This window comes from Pecten maximus, chromosome 19, assembly GCF_902652985.1.
Source record: "Pecten maximus chromosome 19, xPecMax1.1, whole genome shotgun sequence".
Taxonomy (NCBI): domain Eukaryota; kingdom Metazoa; phylum Mollusca; class Bivalvia; order Pectinida; family Pectinidae; genus Pecten; species Pecten maximus.
In genome coordinates this window covers 27391922-27407690 of record NC_047033.1, presented here as the reverse complement: position 1 = coordinate 27407690, position 15769 = coordinate 27391922, and the positions used below count along the sequence as shown (strand labels likewise).

Genomic DNA, 15769 nt, shown 5'->3' with positions numbered 1-15769 from the left:
TACCACATTTATAATTTTTTAAGTGGAAGGACTATATAACCTCGAAAAAAATGGAACCGATGGAACCGACAGATGTGACCTAGCATAGGCGAGTGATGTCCAATAGGCGAGTCACGTACAATATATAGGCGATAAAAACTAACTCGCTTATGTACACTACGCAGGCGCGGGTCCAGGAAATTTGAAAAGATGGAGGGGAGGAGGGGGGGTCCAGTATTTTTTTTTTTTTATTTCAGCGAGGTGTCTGACGGCCAAAATTTCGGAAAAAGAAAAGATTATAGCAAATTTTGCAATCTTTCGGGGAAAAGATTTTCGATAAGCATGACTGGGGGGGGGGGGGGGGGGGGGGGGGGGTGTTAGGCATAGGCTTTTTGAAGGCTAGAAAAAATGTTTTCCTCATCCGAAAAAGGGGCGGGGAAAAAATAGTAAAAATAAAATGCGTCAAAAGAAGCACAGAAGCTTACGAGGACGTCAACAACAAAAGACCACTATGGGCTAATAATATAAAATGATGTATATTCCTATTGTTCATCATCTGGCATCGGGATTTGATTTAAACATATTTTATTGTATCTTAATATATACATGGGAATTGGGCACAAGTTATCAAACTAATATTAAGCCCTTTCCCTTTATAATTTAACATACATATAATACATATATTTTACAAGATGACATATATTTACATATGAGAGAGAGAGAGAGAGAGAGAGAGAGAGAGAGAGAGAGAGAGAGAGAGAGAGAGAGTTATAATGAAGATATAATTTTTAAAAAATCATTATGACTATAGATTATCAATTGAATAAACAATTCAAGTAAACTATTCTAATAAACTATTCCGATGCCGATAGCAGAAGTTCACACTATTCTTTCTAAAGTTCATCACATCCTGTGCCATGGTTAGCTCTCTTCGTTCGCTTCCTATGCCTCCTGGAAATTCGATTCTCTTTTGCCATCGGCATCGGAATAGATATGATAACCACACATACATTTATACAGATATACATAGAGAGATAAGGGGAATTAAAATCTATACGAATCAAGAATGTACTTCTGAGTGTTTTTACATATTGTAACATTATCCTCTATGGATAAATCACTGCTTCCATACAGTAATAGCTGCAGATCTAGCGGTATGAAATTGTTCAGATTTCGGTACAATTCGATTCTCTGTTCAACATAATTATTACAGACGAAGAAGAAATGATATGTATCCTCAATAGGATGACCACATTGACAGTGACTATAATCAATCAGATGAGATCGGAAAAGGTCATTATTTAAAGTACTACAACTTACTATTTCTTAATCTAGCATGCAATATATTAGATTTTCTATTTCCAACAGAGTAATAATAAGGTACTTTTGATATACATTGTATTAGTGAGACTTTTTAAAAACTAAGTATGAGTTACTTTGCATAGTTTCTAAATCTAATTGGTTCCAAAGTCGAATAGTAGCCGGGAAAAACGAAGTATTGGTCAAATGAAGTCGGAAATTTGGTAAAGAGTAGTTATTGGCGTCTCGGAGGTTATAGTGAGAGTTTTCAGATACTAAAGGAGGCAGTAGTAGTTTGGTGTTAGGTGATTTGTGACTTTATAGAAAAGTTACAGTTTTCTCCTAGTACGACGAGTAGCAAATGGTTCTAAACCACTTTCAGAATATAACGAAAGTCTGCTAGCAAAAGATGGTAATCCAGTAATTATTCTTGCTATTTCTAAGTGAAGTTTTTCCAATTTGTCTGCATCACCGAGAGAACAACCGTCCCAAACCTCACAACAGTATTCAAATAATGGCAGAATATAAGACTTGTAAATTTTAATTAAAGCTTGGTATCGGGATTGTGACTCCTTCAATCAAAAATTGCTAAATGTAAAATTGGAACAACTTGTTCTTCTTGTGTGTCTTCAATGGCTGGGAATATGTATTGTGAAAAGCCGTTCATTTAGAAATGAAATAAGCTACTCGCATAAGCTAAAATTTAACGCGTTAAAAACCCATTTTGACGCGTTACTATAGGCTTTGCGATAATATTTCGCAATAAAAAAAATTATTGTAAAATACAAATTATTTTTTATTTCTTTTATTTTTTTCCTTCTTTTTTGTCTGTTTTGTTTTTGTTTTAAGTTCTACTAATTCTGGTTTTAGAGCCATTGTTAGAAGCAAGAGATATGTGTGTCCAATGGCCATCAACAACAATGTGATATTCTACAAAATAAAAGATTAAAATGCCTAGCCTAGCTACAATTCCATTTTATTTGTATAAAAAGTGCTACATCAAAACATAGAATGATCTTTGGCACACAATCTCTTATCAGTGATGTTTTTAACAGTACATGATGTATCCTAAAGTTTAACATAGCTATCCGACATATCTAATATACAAGTCTGTGCTACCATCCAGTGACGATAAAACTCAGAACAGATATTGTTGTCAACCATTGCTTCAATTTTCCTGAGGTTCTGGCATCTTCAGCCATCTATAATTTAGCAGAAGAATTCATGCTCAACAAATCAAACATTATTGAAGTATGATTTTAAACGCGTTTTTAACGAAATTTAAAAATATTACATGTAAAAGTCATCGACAGCAAATATCGAAGGACTGCCATAAACGTGACATTTGACGAATGTTTTCCATGGAAATTATGCGTCTTGAAAAATGTGTTGAAGTTGTGTCTTAAAGATAAATATATGAGAATAGATAAAATACCCCCCCCCCCCCCCCCCCACCCCCCATCTCTTTTTTTTATATTTCGGATCAAAAACACAGCTTATCATAATGGGCAATAAGCCTATACGAGTTATTTCCCTTTGCACTAGGTTACTACTCAATGATCAATAGGCCTATATCGTTTTGGCCTGAAAAAAAAGTTTCTAACATATCATCAACGTATAAAATAAAAACAACTACTTATTATCATGTATTTTTTTCTAAACCTACTCAACCTGTTTGAGAAAAGTAAAATATCAAAAACCACTGATTTTATAGCTTAGTTCGCCTACTTTCTATTTCAAGCTTCGCGGAGGCCTTGAGAGCAAGTTCATTCGGAACCTATCTAATGTATGCTATAGATTGCATGAAAAATTCCGGTGTCTACCAATATGCCATAAAATGGCGAACTGTGTATTAAAAGAAAAGGAGTGAACGTTACAGTGCTATGTAATTCATGTGGATGTGTTATATGGGGGTGATCTAGAATCTCAGACAGCCTCCAAATGGCGTCGGACAATAAATGCCAAGCGGAGAAAATCAAGATGAGAGACGGTAAGACTGTTTTTGTAGACTAGGCGGGCGGCTGTTTGACAGACGAACAGTTGGTCGATGTCACCAAACAAGCAGTATAACTCTTTGTTTGTTATGAGTCATGTTTACAACTCCTTAATTTAAAGCCCTTAGTTCTCCAGGGGAAGAGCCTATTTCTCCGGGGGAGGGGACATGGATACCCAGTTCCTAGTCTGTTGTCTTATCCACAATACACTGACCTGTCTGGCGTCATTGTACTTGTCACCTGCTCTGGGTGCTCAGTTCTGTTACAGCTAGCGTCCCTATTATAGTACATAGTTTGTAGTCCGAGTATCCCCTGACCCCGCCACCAGACGAAATCAATGCGAAGTGCATGTCATATATCACAGGGGCTCGGTTTCGGGATTCTGAGTAACATATGACATCAGTTAACAACCACAACACTATAAATTAAGTATTCATATACATTCTGAAACCTTATTAAAAAATTGGGTTATCGGTCTATAAGCCCCATGTCATAGGTTTCTCAGAATCCCGAAAACGAGCCCGTGTCATATAATTATATATATATATGTAATGTGGAAACTGACGCGAGGCCCTGTGATGTAAATATGTGTGTTTTAATATACATGTGTCCTTTCATATTGATGAACATGCATTTAATAGACAAAGATGTACAATATACATGACTCGTGTGTTATGTCAAAACAGTGCCACTTAGTATGTAAATATGTGGTACAAACAATTTAGACCTATCATATGTTTATGTTGTGTGTATACAAATATCAAAATTGAATTCCACTGATGTACAGATATAGTTTTATTTGTCATTACATCTTCACAAACATATATACAGTGCAACTTCCGAAAACTGAACCTTCTAAAAACCGAACACCTCTGAATACCGAAAGAATTGTCATTGTACGGAATTGGTCCTTTTAAAATTTATCATAGTATTAAAAAAATACTGATACCTCTGAACACCAGACCGATTTTGTGTCCGGTTCCTGTTAAAATATACCAAAATTTACTTCTGAAAACCGGCCTTACCTGAGCGATCATGAGACGAGGTCACGCCAGTCAACTGTGAAAAACACCCGTGACAGGTAATGTGTGAAGCCCAATTGTCTCAGCCTCAGGACCGGTTTGTTTATCTTCTCAATGCAAGTAGATCGAGCTATAGAAGCCTGAGTTTAGCATCTAATTTAAATGAGGTCCAAAGGTTTTTTTTTCGCATGGTCGTAAATGAAGCCGGTGATGTTTTTTCAGACAATATCGATGTCGGAAATACAACCAGTATCAACTGATCAATTGTAAATAATATTGAAACAAAACATCTAACATCTTCAAACCCTTTCATATTATTCAATGTGTAAAATATTTCATATCAGCCCCATCCACATGATGAAGCTTTACGTTTTAGTGAAATGTATGCTATTTATTCAACAGTTGGCCCAAGCTCGGTAACAGCAAAGCTCATCTGACTGCTAAAAAAGTTCAGTTGATGTTAAAAAAATAATTTCTAAAAAAAATGTACAATTGTATAGAATGATTTGCCCTATAATTATAATAAGGTTCTTTCTGCTGCCAAAATTTATCTTTTCTGTTCTAAAAGTACAATTGATATTTGGAGCTGATTCAAAATCCCCTGAAAGAAATGTGAAAAAGTTTCTACTCTGGGATGATATTCACTAAACTGAGAATATTGTTGATTAGTTTTTACCTCAAAATGATGTTCACTGGAACGGGATTATCGTTAATTAGTTTCTATTTCTGGCACAATGTTCACTGAAATGGGAATACTGTGAAATAATTTCTACTTCGGCATGGTATTCACAGAAATGGGATTATCGTTAGATAGTTTTTACTATGGAATGGTGTTCACTGGAACGGGAATATTGTTTTTAGATTTTCCTTGTATTTTTTTTTACTCTTTCTGACTAATTCCTCATTCCAAGGCAAAAAGTACATCCCTCTCATAAATTATTTTTGATCAGTGAAACAATATCAGTTGCCAGAACACCGTCAGTATTTGACACCACCTCAGAGAAGAAAACATTATTTGATTGATATTTTGATCAGTGAATGATCATCTACTGCCAAATCACGTTCAGAATTTGACATCTCACGGAGGAGTTATAGGAAATATTCTGCCCTCACTGGAGCTCAAACTAGAGAACTCTGGTTCTGTAAGTGGACGTCTTTCCTCTATGCCAGAGGGAAATTCCCACTGGCCTCATCACCTAGCTAGTTAAGTGACAAACAAGACGCTACAAATTTACAGATAGATCTATATAAACATACTGGCTAGGCAATTGGGTGCCGTAGATCGTGAGTTCGAGGCCCGGTCAGGGCACGAGTCAAAAAGTTGTCTTCCTTCGTCATTTGTGTTTCTAAGCTATATCTATTTATTAGCACAATGTATCATATACACTATGTGTTGGTGATCCAAAGATAAAGATTTAAATTTCCTGTCGTAGTTGTACCGAGAGAAATAAACATCTATAATATATAATATATATACTTAAATGACAGTACAGGGCTTTTTCTCAAGGGATTGGGAAAGGGCCTTTTTGTCTTATTTTGGGATGAAAATTGGTGAATTGGGAAAGATATTTTTAGGAGTAAACGCTTAAATATGAAATAATTTCAATTGGGAATGGGACCCTGATTAACGGCCCCAAAAAGCCCCCAGAGAAAGCCCTGCATTAAAAAAAAAACTTTTGCAAATCACTTTGATTTTTAAATTAATTTACTTTTGCTTCGATGTTGTAGAGTTGATTGGGGGAAATATTACACATTTCTTCTTTCAACTTATTGCCAAAATGTAGACTGAGATTCGGTGTTACTTAAATGGAACTTTTGCAAATCACTTAAATTTTTAATTAATTTACTAGTACCCTGCTTTTATGGAGGAGTTTATTGGGGGAAATATTGCATATTTCTTATTTGTCTTAACTTATTGCCAAAATGTAGACTGAGATTCGTTGTTGGAAGTCCCTGGTAGGTATTATATATGTTATTTGTATTCGTGTGACCCAGGGTTGAACCATGGTTTACCAGACAGAGCGGATGGACTTAACTACACAACTACCAGGGGAAGTTTTTGTTTAGAGGAAATTGATGATAGATCTAGAAATGTAAATGGTGTTCTCTATCATATATTACTCAGGATCCTCCAAGTGCTTGACAGACAGCTGACATTAAATGTTTTGCTGTTCTACGTGAGGCCAACAAATATTTTAAGAATCTGCAGGGTTGATGTTATCATATTAAATTGTATCAGTATATATGTATTTATGAATATATATTTTTAGGATAAAACATGTACAGCTTCATTTTAAAATGATTTGAAATGTATTGTTAAGTAGACAAAGCAAGACCAGCTGGTTTAACATAGTATTGTGGCCTTGTAGGCATGTAAATGTCAAATGTCCCTCTTTATCTTGAAATCACTGAAATAAACGTCCCAGATACGTAGGAAACAGCACAGTTCCTACAGGGAAATCATCAACAAGAACCAGACAGCAGAATTTTATGCAGACAGTGTATCTGTATTGCTAACAGGGCTGCCGCATAGTTATAAACAATCAAAATTTGAAGAGATGCGTTCAAATTTAATTGATGCGTTGAATTACTGTACATTATCAATCCCTGATTAATAATATATAAGACCCCTAAGTTTTGTATAAAAGTTTAGGGAGAGGATATATATATAGCTGTTTGTAAAGCTTGTTTTTTGCTAATTACTTATAAGCTATAAATCATATTTAAGTTGATTTCTGCAATAATGTGAATTGGCTTATTTGTGAGGGGACTTATTTGTGAGGAAAGACTTATTTGTAAGGGGAGTTTATTTGTGAAGGGACTTATTGATGAGGGGACTTATTTGTGAGGGAACTTATTTGTGAGGGGACTTATTTGTGAGGGGACTTATTTGTGAAGGGACTTATTTGTGAGGGGACTTATTTGTGAGGAAAGGCTTATTTGTAAGGGGAGTTTATTTGTGAAGGGACTTATTGATGAGGGGACTTATAATTATTTGTGATGGGGCTTATTTGTGAAGGGACTTATTTGTGAGGGAACTTATTTGTGAGGTGACTTATTTGTGAAGGGACTTATTTGTGAGGGGACTTATTTGTGAGGAAAGGCTTATTTGTAAGGGGAGTTTATTTGTGAAGGGACTTATTGATGAGGGGACTTATAATTATTTGTGATGGGGCTTATTTGTGATCATGGGGCTTATTTGTGAAGGGACTTATTTGTGAGGGAACTTATTTGTGAGGTGACTTATTTGTGAAGGGACTTATTTGTGAGGGGACTTATTTGTGAGGAAAGGCTTATTTGTAAGGGGAGTTTATTTGTGAAGGGACTTATTGATGAGGGGACTTATAATTATTTGTGATGGGGCTTATTTGTGATCATGGGGCTTATTTGTGAAGGGACTTATTTGTGAGGGAACTTATTTGTGAGGGGACTTATTTGTGAAGGGACTTATTTGTGAGGGGACTTATTTGTGAAGGGACTTATTTGTGAGGGGACTTATTTGTGAAGGGACTTATTCGAGGTTTATGTATGTGAGGATTAATGAGTCTAATTTGTGATCAAGAGCTTATATTATATATTTGTGAGGGGATTTAATTGTATGCAGGTCTAAGGGCTTATTTTTGAACAGGGGTTTATTTGTGAGTAGGGGGCTTATTGGTGGATTAATTCATGAGTATAGACAGTTTTATCATGTTTTATATGTATTTTTGAAGAAACACTGATGAATTTTGACTTTATGTTGGGTTTGGTGATTTTGAAGATGAAACATGTACACCACCCAAACCATTAAACGCTTTATTTTTAGAATGACTTAGCTGTTTGAGTAGTTTTACATGTATATAGATTGAAAGTAAAATATGTCTTAAATTTTCCCCTTAGAAATTCCTGAGCTGATCAGGTACAGTGGTGGTGACTGGCTATTCTCAATGCATCAATATTAAAAATCTTTACCCATACATGCTAAAGATTACCCTCAAGTTGGGCTATAATGATTTGAGTTTGACGAGATATCTTCCTGGTGAACAGTAGAACATTGTGTGTTGATGGGGTTTACATATTTCCATCGATATCTCCAAAATCTCTAACAGAAGTCAGTTTGTGCCAAACGTAGTAGCCAAATCCACACAACTGCCAAATTATTTGCAACATAATCACTTTTGACTACATGTGAATGATGGTTACCTGTGCTCTCTAATCTATATATATATGTAGTACACAGTCATTTGTCATACACTGGGCTTCCTCGTTATCCAAAATATGTCCAAGACAAAATTCCTGCTCAAACGAGGTTCAAATATGTATACACTATAGGATGTTAGATTAACGGTTGATGATGAAGAAAAAATGAATTTATTGGTAGTGTTGGGCCGATGATCTAAAAAAAAATAGAATTTAATTGAATAAACTTAGAATAAAATCGATCATTGATGATGATTTTGAAAAGGCAATTAATTACAAATTTGTGGAAGTGTTCGTAAATCTTCGGCTTCGCATATATTTTTGTAATGTTACTGAACCAAGTGATTAAGGAGATTTTAAATATATTGACAACCTTTCAATGCTTTACTTCGTTCAGTACTAAAAACATTGATAACAAATTTAAGGCTAAGATAATAAATTCTGTTATTAAGACCAGATGTTCAGGAAGGATAAGCATCTTCTGCTTCATTGATGACACCCATCAGACAAATCTAGGTCAAATCGACGACACCTTCCATACAAATCTAGGGTCAAATTGACGACACCGGTACCCGTGAGACAAATCTAGGTCAAATCGACGACACCTTCCATACAAACCTATGTCAGATTGATGACACCCGCCATACAAATCTAGGTCAAATCAACGACGTCCACCATACAAACCTAGGTCAAATTGACGACACCGCCATACAAATCTAGGTCAAATCGACGACACCCGCCATACAAATCTAGGTCAAATCGACGACACCCGCCATACAAATTTAGGTTAAATCGACGACACCCGCCATACAAACCTAGATCAAATCAACGACGCCCACCATACAAACATACTTCAAATCAACGATGGCCACAACCATACAACAGTTTAAAGGTTATGTGAGACATGACTCCCATACCATTGTCTGTTATTATGGTGGTAGATTGTCAGATTCAGATGTGGTCAGATGTTCAACATTTTGACATTGTGTATATTTATATTGTCTGTTATCACGGTGATAGATTGTCAGATGTATATATATCATAAATAAGGTTTAGGGCCAGATTATGTTTGTATTGGTGAAGCCTCTCATCTCTGTACTACACATCTGAGTCTAATTAATGTGAATCGTTTATAGGAAATGGCAACCTGTTACATTTAGGAGTGTTAGTGGAATCTTCGTAAGTGGAATCAGAAGATTCCACATGTAATTACCGGTAGCTAGGTGTCCTCATTATCATTGTTGTTGTCATCCTCCTTTTCCTCCACTTTTCCACTCCGCCATATTTTTCTATTTTCATATGACCTGACCCTCCTCCTCCCCCTCCTCCTCTTCTACTCCCCCCCCCCCCCCCCCCCCCCCCCCCTCATTATTCCTCCTCCTGTACCTAAGTGGCCTGTCAGTTATAACTGGGCCCTAGATCAACTCATTTCACGCCTGTTTTGAAGAATGAATGGGTTCCATGCATTAACTCTGAACAAATACTGGTTGACTTGTTTATTACCAGCATTTGTATTCCACGGAACAGCTAGATATAACACTCTGTGATATTTCCTCTCTACTAGTAAATCTGAGAAATTTTCAGCACAATTTTCGTAAATGTTCATAACAATATATTGATAAATTCTTTGTCTTGTTTGCATGTAACAGAAAATTCTAGATATGGTCCGATTTGCATTTTCATTGACTAAAACATGCATGGTCATGTGGAGTCGGAGAGATATTAACCCGATGTTTCTATCTTTAGAAACACCCAAATGCAAGTCAGTATTGCATTTATGATGTCAATCATTGCCACGTCACAATGCCTCGATCAATCTGATTAAAATCTAGGTGGTAATTCTCACTATGTTAACATCTAACAACATCCCAAAGGGGTCACGACGGTGTGACCTTTTATATTAGCCAATCAAATGACTACTTCAAGAATCTTGGAAGTGAATAGTGTATATCCGAATTAGCATGACTAAAGTGCATAGCTTGCATAATCTGTCAATTTGTTTCAAGTCAGTTTGTCCCACAAAGCATGCTGTGCTGAAATGGTTTGCTTCAGATGTATGCTGTGACGAAATGGTTTGCTTCGATGACATCAACAAATTGACAATTCACCCTGAAAGTGAAATACACACATATCAAACGTCACCCCGACGTGACCCCTTATACATACGGGATGTTGTAAGATGTTTATGTAACGTAGTGAGAATGACCATCTAGATTTTAATTAGATTGTGCCTCAATGTAAATTTCCTGAAAATTATGGACCTTTGATTCGGTCATTATGGTGGTACTGTTATAGTCATGTGGCCATGGTAGAACCTAAAATATTGACCTCGGGTTCCATACTCGGTCAATATTTGATTCTACTAGGTCAGAGAAGGTGAGAATACACTCTAGATCTGTATAAGGGAAAACTGGAAAATTATCAAGACAGGTAAACTGGAAAATTATCAAGACAGGTAAACTGGAAAATTATTAAGACAGGTAAAACTAAAAAATTATTAAGACAGGGAAACTGGAAAATTATTAAGACAGGGAAAACTGGAAAATTATCAAGACAGCTTGGAAAACTGGAAAATTATCAAGACAGCTTGGGAAACTGGAAAATTATTAAGACAGGTAAACTGGAAAATTATTAAGACAGCTTGGGAAATTGGAAAATTATTAAGACATGGAAAACTGGAAAATTATTAAGACAGGGAAAACTGGAAATTATTAAGACAGAGAAAACTGGAAAATTATTAAGACAGGTAAATTTCGTCTAAACAGTATGTTTTTCTCTGCAGAGACATTGAATGGTGTGATGTCATTTCTTGATTGAATCGTCAAATTATTTATGACGTCACAATAACATAATTACACAGCTAGGTGTCGTAGGACATGTAGGACTTTGTCATAGCTGCGTTACATGGTAGACCTGCAGGCCAGGCATTTATGTAATCTATTTTTAAAGTTCAGTTATGCTCTTAAATTTGAGAGCGTCAAAATGAATACTTTGATGTAGCCTTTGGGATATGCGAGGTATGTGAAAATATCATTGGTAGTTGTTATGTTCATGGCATCGGAATTTAATATTATGTTATAAAAACAATTTATGAAACAAATCAACTTTATGAAATTATCATCCTTAGGGATCATAAATTACACTATCAGCTAGATTCAACAGTAAATCTGAGAGTGAAAATTAAAATCCTGTGGTGTACTTGATATTATCATCGGGGACCTCCCTATACAAACATTTAGTACAAGAACGGGACAATGTCATGCTATGATGACTTAAGGTCAAGGGTCAAGGGTCAGGTGACTTCTCTGATTGTCACTATTTTGAATTCCATATCAACAGATAATATATATGATATGTTTTGAATTTCCCAAAAGTATTTTGCTACAAATGCAATGAATTTTTATTCAGATCTATAATTATCAATGTTAGTTTTCTACTCAGATTTAAAATTATCCATGTTAATTTTTAACACTTTAAGTCATCAAGCACGATAGCTGATCAATAAATTGATCTGGATCAATGGATGATAATCAATCATCTTTAAAAAAAACTGTCCACTCTGAAAAACTGGCCAAACTTTTTGATATTGTACATGGCAAATTTTCAGATGTTCAACTTTACTTTTGTGATTTTCTGAAACTTAAACTATTCATTTTCATAAAAGAAGTATTGTACATAATAATGGCATTTACACTGGCTGGAAGATAATAAGTGTCAAAAGATTGAACAAAAGACGAGTACACTTGTACTAAAAAACCTGTCTATAAAGACCACTGACTTAAAGACAAGTACATGTGTACTCAAAAACCTGTTTATAAAGACCACTGACTTAAAGACAAGTACATGTGTACTCAAAAACCTGTTTATAAAGACCACTGACTTAAAGACAAGTACAGTCTACCCTCGTTATATCGCCACATTTCGTCCGTGTCAATTATGGCGGTATAACGAGGGTGGCGTTAGTATCGAATCATGAACATTACAACAGTAAAAGATAATGTTGTACCAACGTTTTAATAAAAACACAATGAGTTAACATATAAGACACCATGGTATTGACCGTACATTTCGTAGCTTACAAATACATATTTACATATGTAATTTCTGAAAAAAAGTCATTAATTTGCTTTTGTCTCATGCCATCTGTTACAATCTGTCGAATTTTATTGGAAATTATGCGGCACTGGATCAAGTCTGAAGAACACGCTTTCGTCTCGGAGTTTCCATCTCGACTGATGAAGCCAAATCGTTCATACCATAAATAAGAACACTTATTGAGCAGAAATCAGTCATGCTTTATTACAAATCAAACCATACCTGTGTGTAGATGTCACATATATAAACATCTATACATATATCTACCTGAGTGATAGAAACTCATTCAAGCGTATAACTAAGTTACCTGTGAAAAAGGAAATTCCCTAATTCTATAAATAGAACACTAAAGAGTTCCTAGATCGCAGAAAAACGGACCACGATGGCGATATCGTCGAGGGTAATATATAGGGATTTGGGACGTTCGTATTGCTATGAACGTGGCGGATGGCGGTATGCAAGGGTGGCGAACTTAACGAGGGAATTATATAGAAGGGAAATCCGTTCTAGGGGTGTAGGTGGCGGTATGCGAGGGTGGCGGTAGAATCGGGTGGTGATAGGACGAGGGTACACTGTACATGTGTTCTCAAAAACCTGTTTATTAAGACCACTGACTAAAGACAAGTACATGTGTACTCAAAAACCTGTTTATAAAGGCCACTGACTTAAAAGACAAGTACATGCGTACTCATGATCAAAAACCTGTTTATGTAAAGACAAGTACACATGTACTCAGATACCTGTTTATAAAGGCCATTGATTTAAAGACAAGTACATGTGTTCTCAGAATTCTGTCTATAAAGGCCACTGAATGCAGCCTTCGTCTATTTCTTTGTTGGGTCCAATTATTTACCCAGTGTCAGCTAATGTAAATATGACTTGATTGCATTATATATTGAGAAAGGTTTAAGTGTTGCAGTTTTACAATTTAGTTATATTACCTGACAGACATATGCATATCAACTAGGTAGACAGCATTTGTATTTCTCAAGTTTTAAATCTTTTTTAAAACATGAAGGATAAAATCAATGAAAATTGAATTAAATTGCAATAAATTTAAAAATTGAAGATAACTTTGATTTGGACAGCTGTTACAGAGTTAATTCAAAGCACCCTCATTTGCATAGTAAATTGGCCAGCTTTTGCTGGATTTTTGTGTAAAAGAAATCAGACACAAAAATGAACAAAGATTAAACGTAGGCTGTCACTTGGCTGCAATTGGTAACTACTATTTTCTGTATTTTATTACGGCACAGATTGCTATCTTTATAGTTGTCAGTTGAAAGCTTTTCCTTGCTTCCTCATGGCAATCGATAGATAAATGAGATTTTCATGAACCAGCAAACAGCTATTGTACATTTAGTAGTGATACAGATAAGATAATCCATGCCTTGTGATTTTACTTAAAGTAGTATTATACACTTTCTGAAATGATCGACCACCATGTAATTGATCGACTTACATAAACTTGATACAGATGATACTTATATAGACTTGATCGACCATTCGACCTTGGACTTGAAAGACTATCTGACTGACTTGAATGACCTTTGACTGACTTGAATGACTATCTGACTGACTTGATTCACCATTTGACTCTGGACTTGAAAGACGCGTGTGGCTTGGTAGCTCAAATTTAAATGGTTAAAGCATCCGTCAAGAGTTCGGAGGTCCTGTCAGTTTAATCCTGATCTAATCATTGTATTTTTCTTCTTTGTCACATTAACATTTTACTTACATATATAGCTACCTGGCGATATAATGCTATATTAGGGCTTTTTCTCACTGGTTTGGGAAAGGGCCTTTTTTGTCTCATATTGGGAAGAAAATTAGGGAATTGGGAAAGATTTTTTCAGGAGTAAACTGCAAATTTTGGGAATTTAGCTTAAATATGAAATAATTTCAATTGGGAATGGGGCCCAATAACAGGCCCAAAAAGCCCCCAATAGTGTGACTCTATTCAGAGGTCAACACACCTACGACTGGTGAATTGAGTCCTGAAATGTTGGACTGTTCAATGGTGACCAAATACTGTCATTATTTTTCCTGGAAGCTCAGATGTTTGCCATCAGTACTCCTTGAAAAACCTATAATTCTAGCGTATTTTGAAGTTTAAACCGTACAGCTGCAGTTTAATCAAAACTTTGTGGAAATCATTAGGGCTTAGTAAGTAGTGTTTGGAGTAGTATAAGATATAAACCGTTAGCCCTGTGGGCCTTTTCCAATTATTCCACCTGATGAACACATTTTTAGTCTTGTCCCTATAGAAACACCCCCTCACCTCTTTTTCTTGGAAATATAGACACTACTTTTCAAAAACAAGTTATTTTATTATTCTTCCAACCCTTATATCAGTTTTCATGGAAAAACATCTCTAAAAATAGTTCAATTAAAATGCATCCCTTTTGCGCTTCTTAGGCCAAATACAGAACTAATATTCTGCTCAGTTCGGGAGAGGGTAATTTGACGACGGCAGTATTTTTGTTCTGATCTATATTTATAAAATGAGCATATGTTATAATAAAATTGATTTGAAGTGTTATTTCCTGATAAGGAATCATATTGACAGATATTTAGTGTCTCCATCATCAGGAATCATATTGACAGATATTTAGTGTCTCCATCATCAGGAATCATATTGACAGATATTTAGTGTCTCCATCATCAGGATTCTATACTCTGCTATTAACTTATAGCCAAAATATTGATTGGAGCAAAAAGCAAAAGTAGCCAGATTTTATCAAATATCTGATCTATTCCAACAGATAATTAGTCCTAAAGGAAATGATGTGGTACGCTGAAAGCCCTACACATTTATCTAATATGCTCTTCATGCCAAAGGCGGATTTTATAGCTCATACCTAATTTCTAAATGGCCAGTTATTGAATAAGAGTAATTATATTTGGTTGTAAGGAAAGTGTCGTGAAATCTCTCCCTTAGGAAGATCGAGTTCATCTTGTGCTGGTAATTCAAGGGGAAAATATTATCTATGGTAGACTCGTTAAAATAATGAATATATGTGGAGGTTCACAACGAGCGGCTGTAGTATAAATTTGTATTATGAAATGTTGTAATGATTATTTCCTGCCTTGGGAGTTGTATAACACCCCACCTACTGGGGTAGAAATAGAGGTTACACAACCAGTGGTTGTTGTATTATAACTAAGTTTGTAATTTGTCAATTTAGTGAGTTTTTTTTT

General features: G+C 35.5%; 1 protein-coding gene across 2 annotated transcripts in view; it reads left to right on the top strand.

Moving 5' to 3' along the window:
* Positions 1-3114: 3114 nt before the first annotated feature.
* The window catches only part of LOC117317960 (cyclin-dependent kinase 14-like), a 51708-nt gene continuing 39053 nt past the window's right edge, over positions 3115-15769 (top strand). For both annotated transcript variants that reach the window (XR_004530279.1, XM_033872929.1), the window contains exon 1: positions 3115-3268. Coding sequence is in view for 1 of the 2 variants with exons in the window: in XM_033872929.1 (XP_033728820.1) it covers positions 3220-3268 (49 nt within the window). In the remaining variant the exon portion in view is untranslated. The remainder of the gene's footprint in view (positions 3269-15769) is intronic.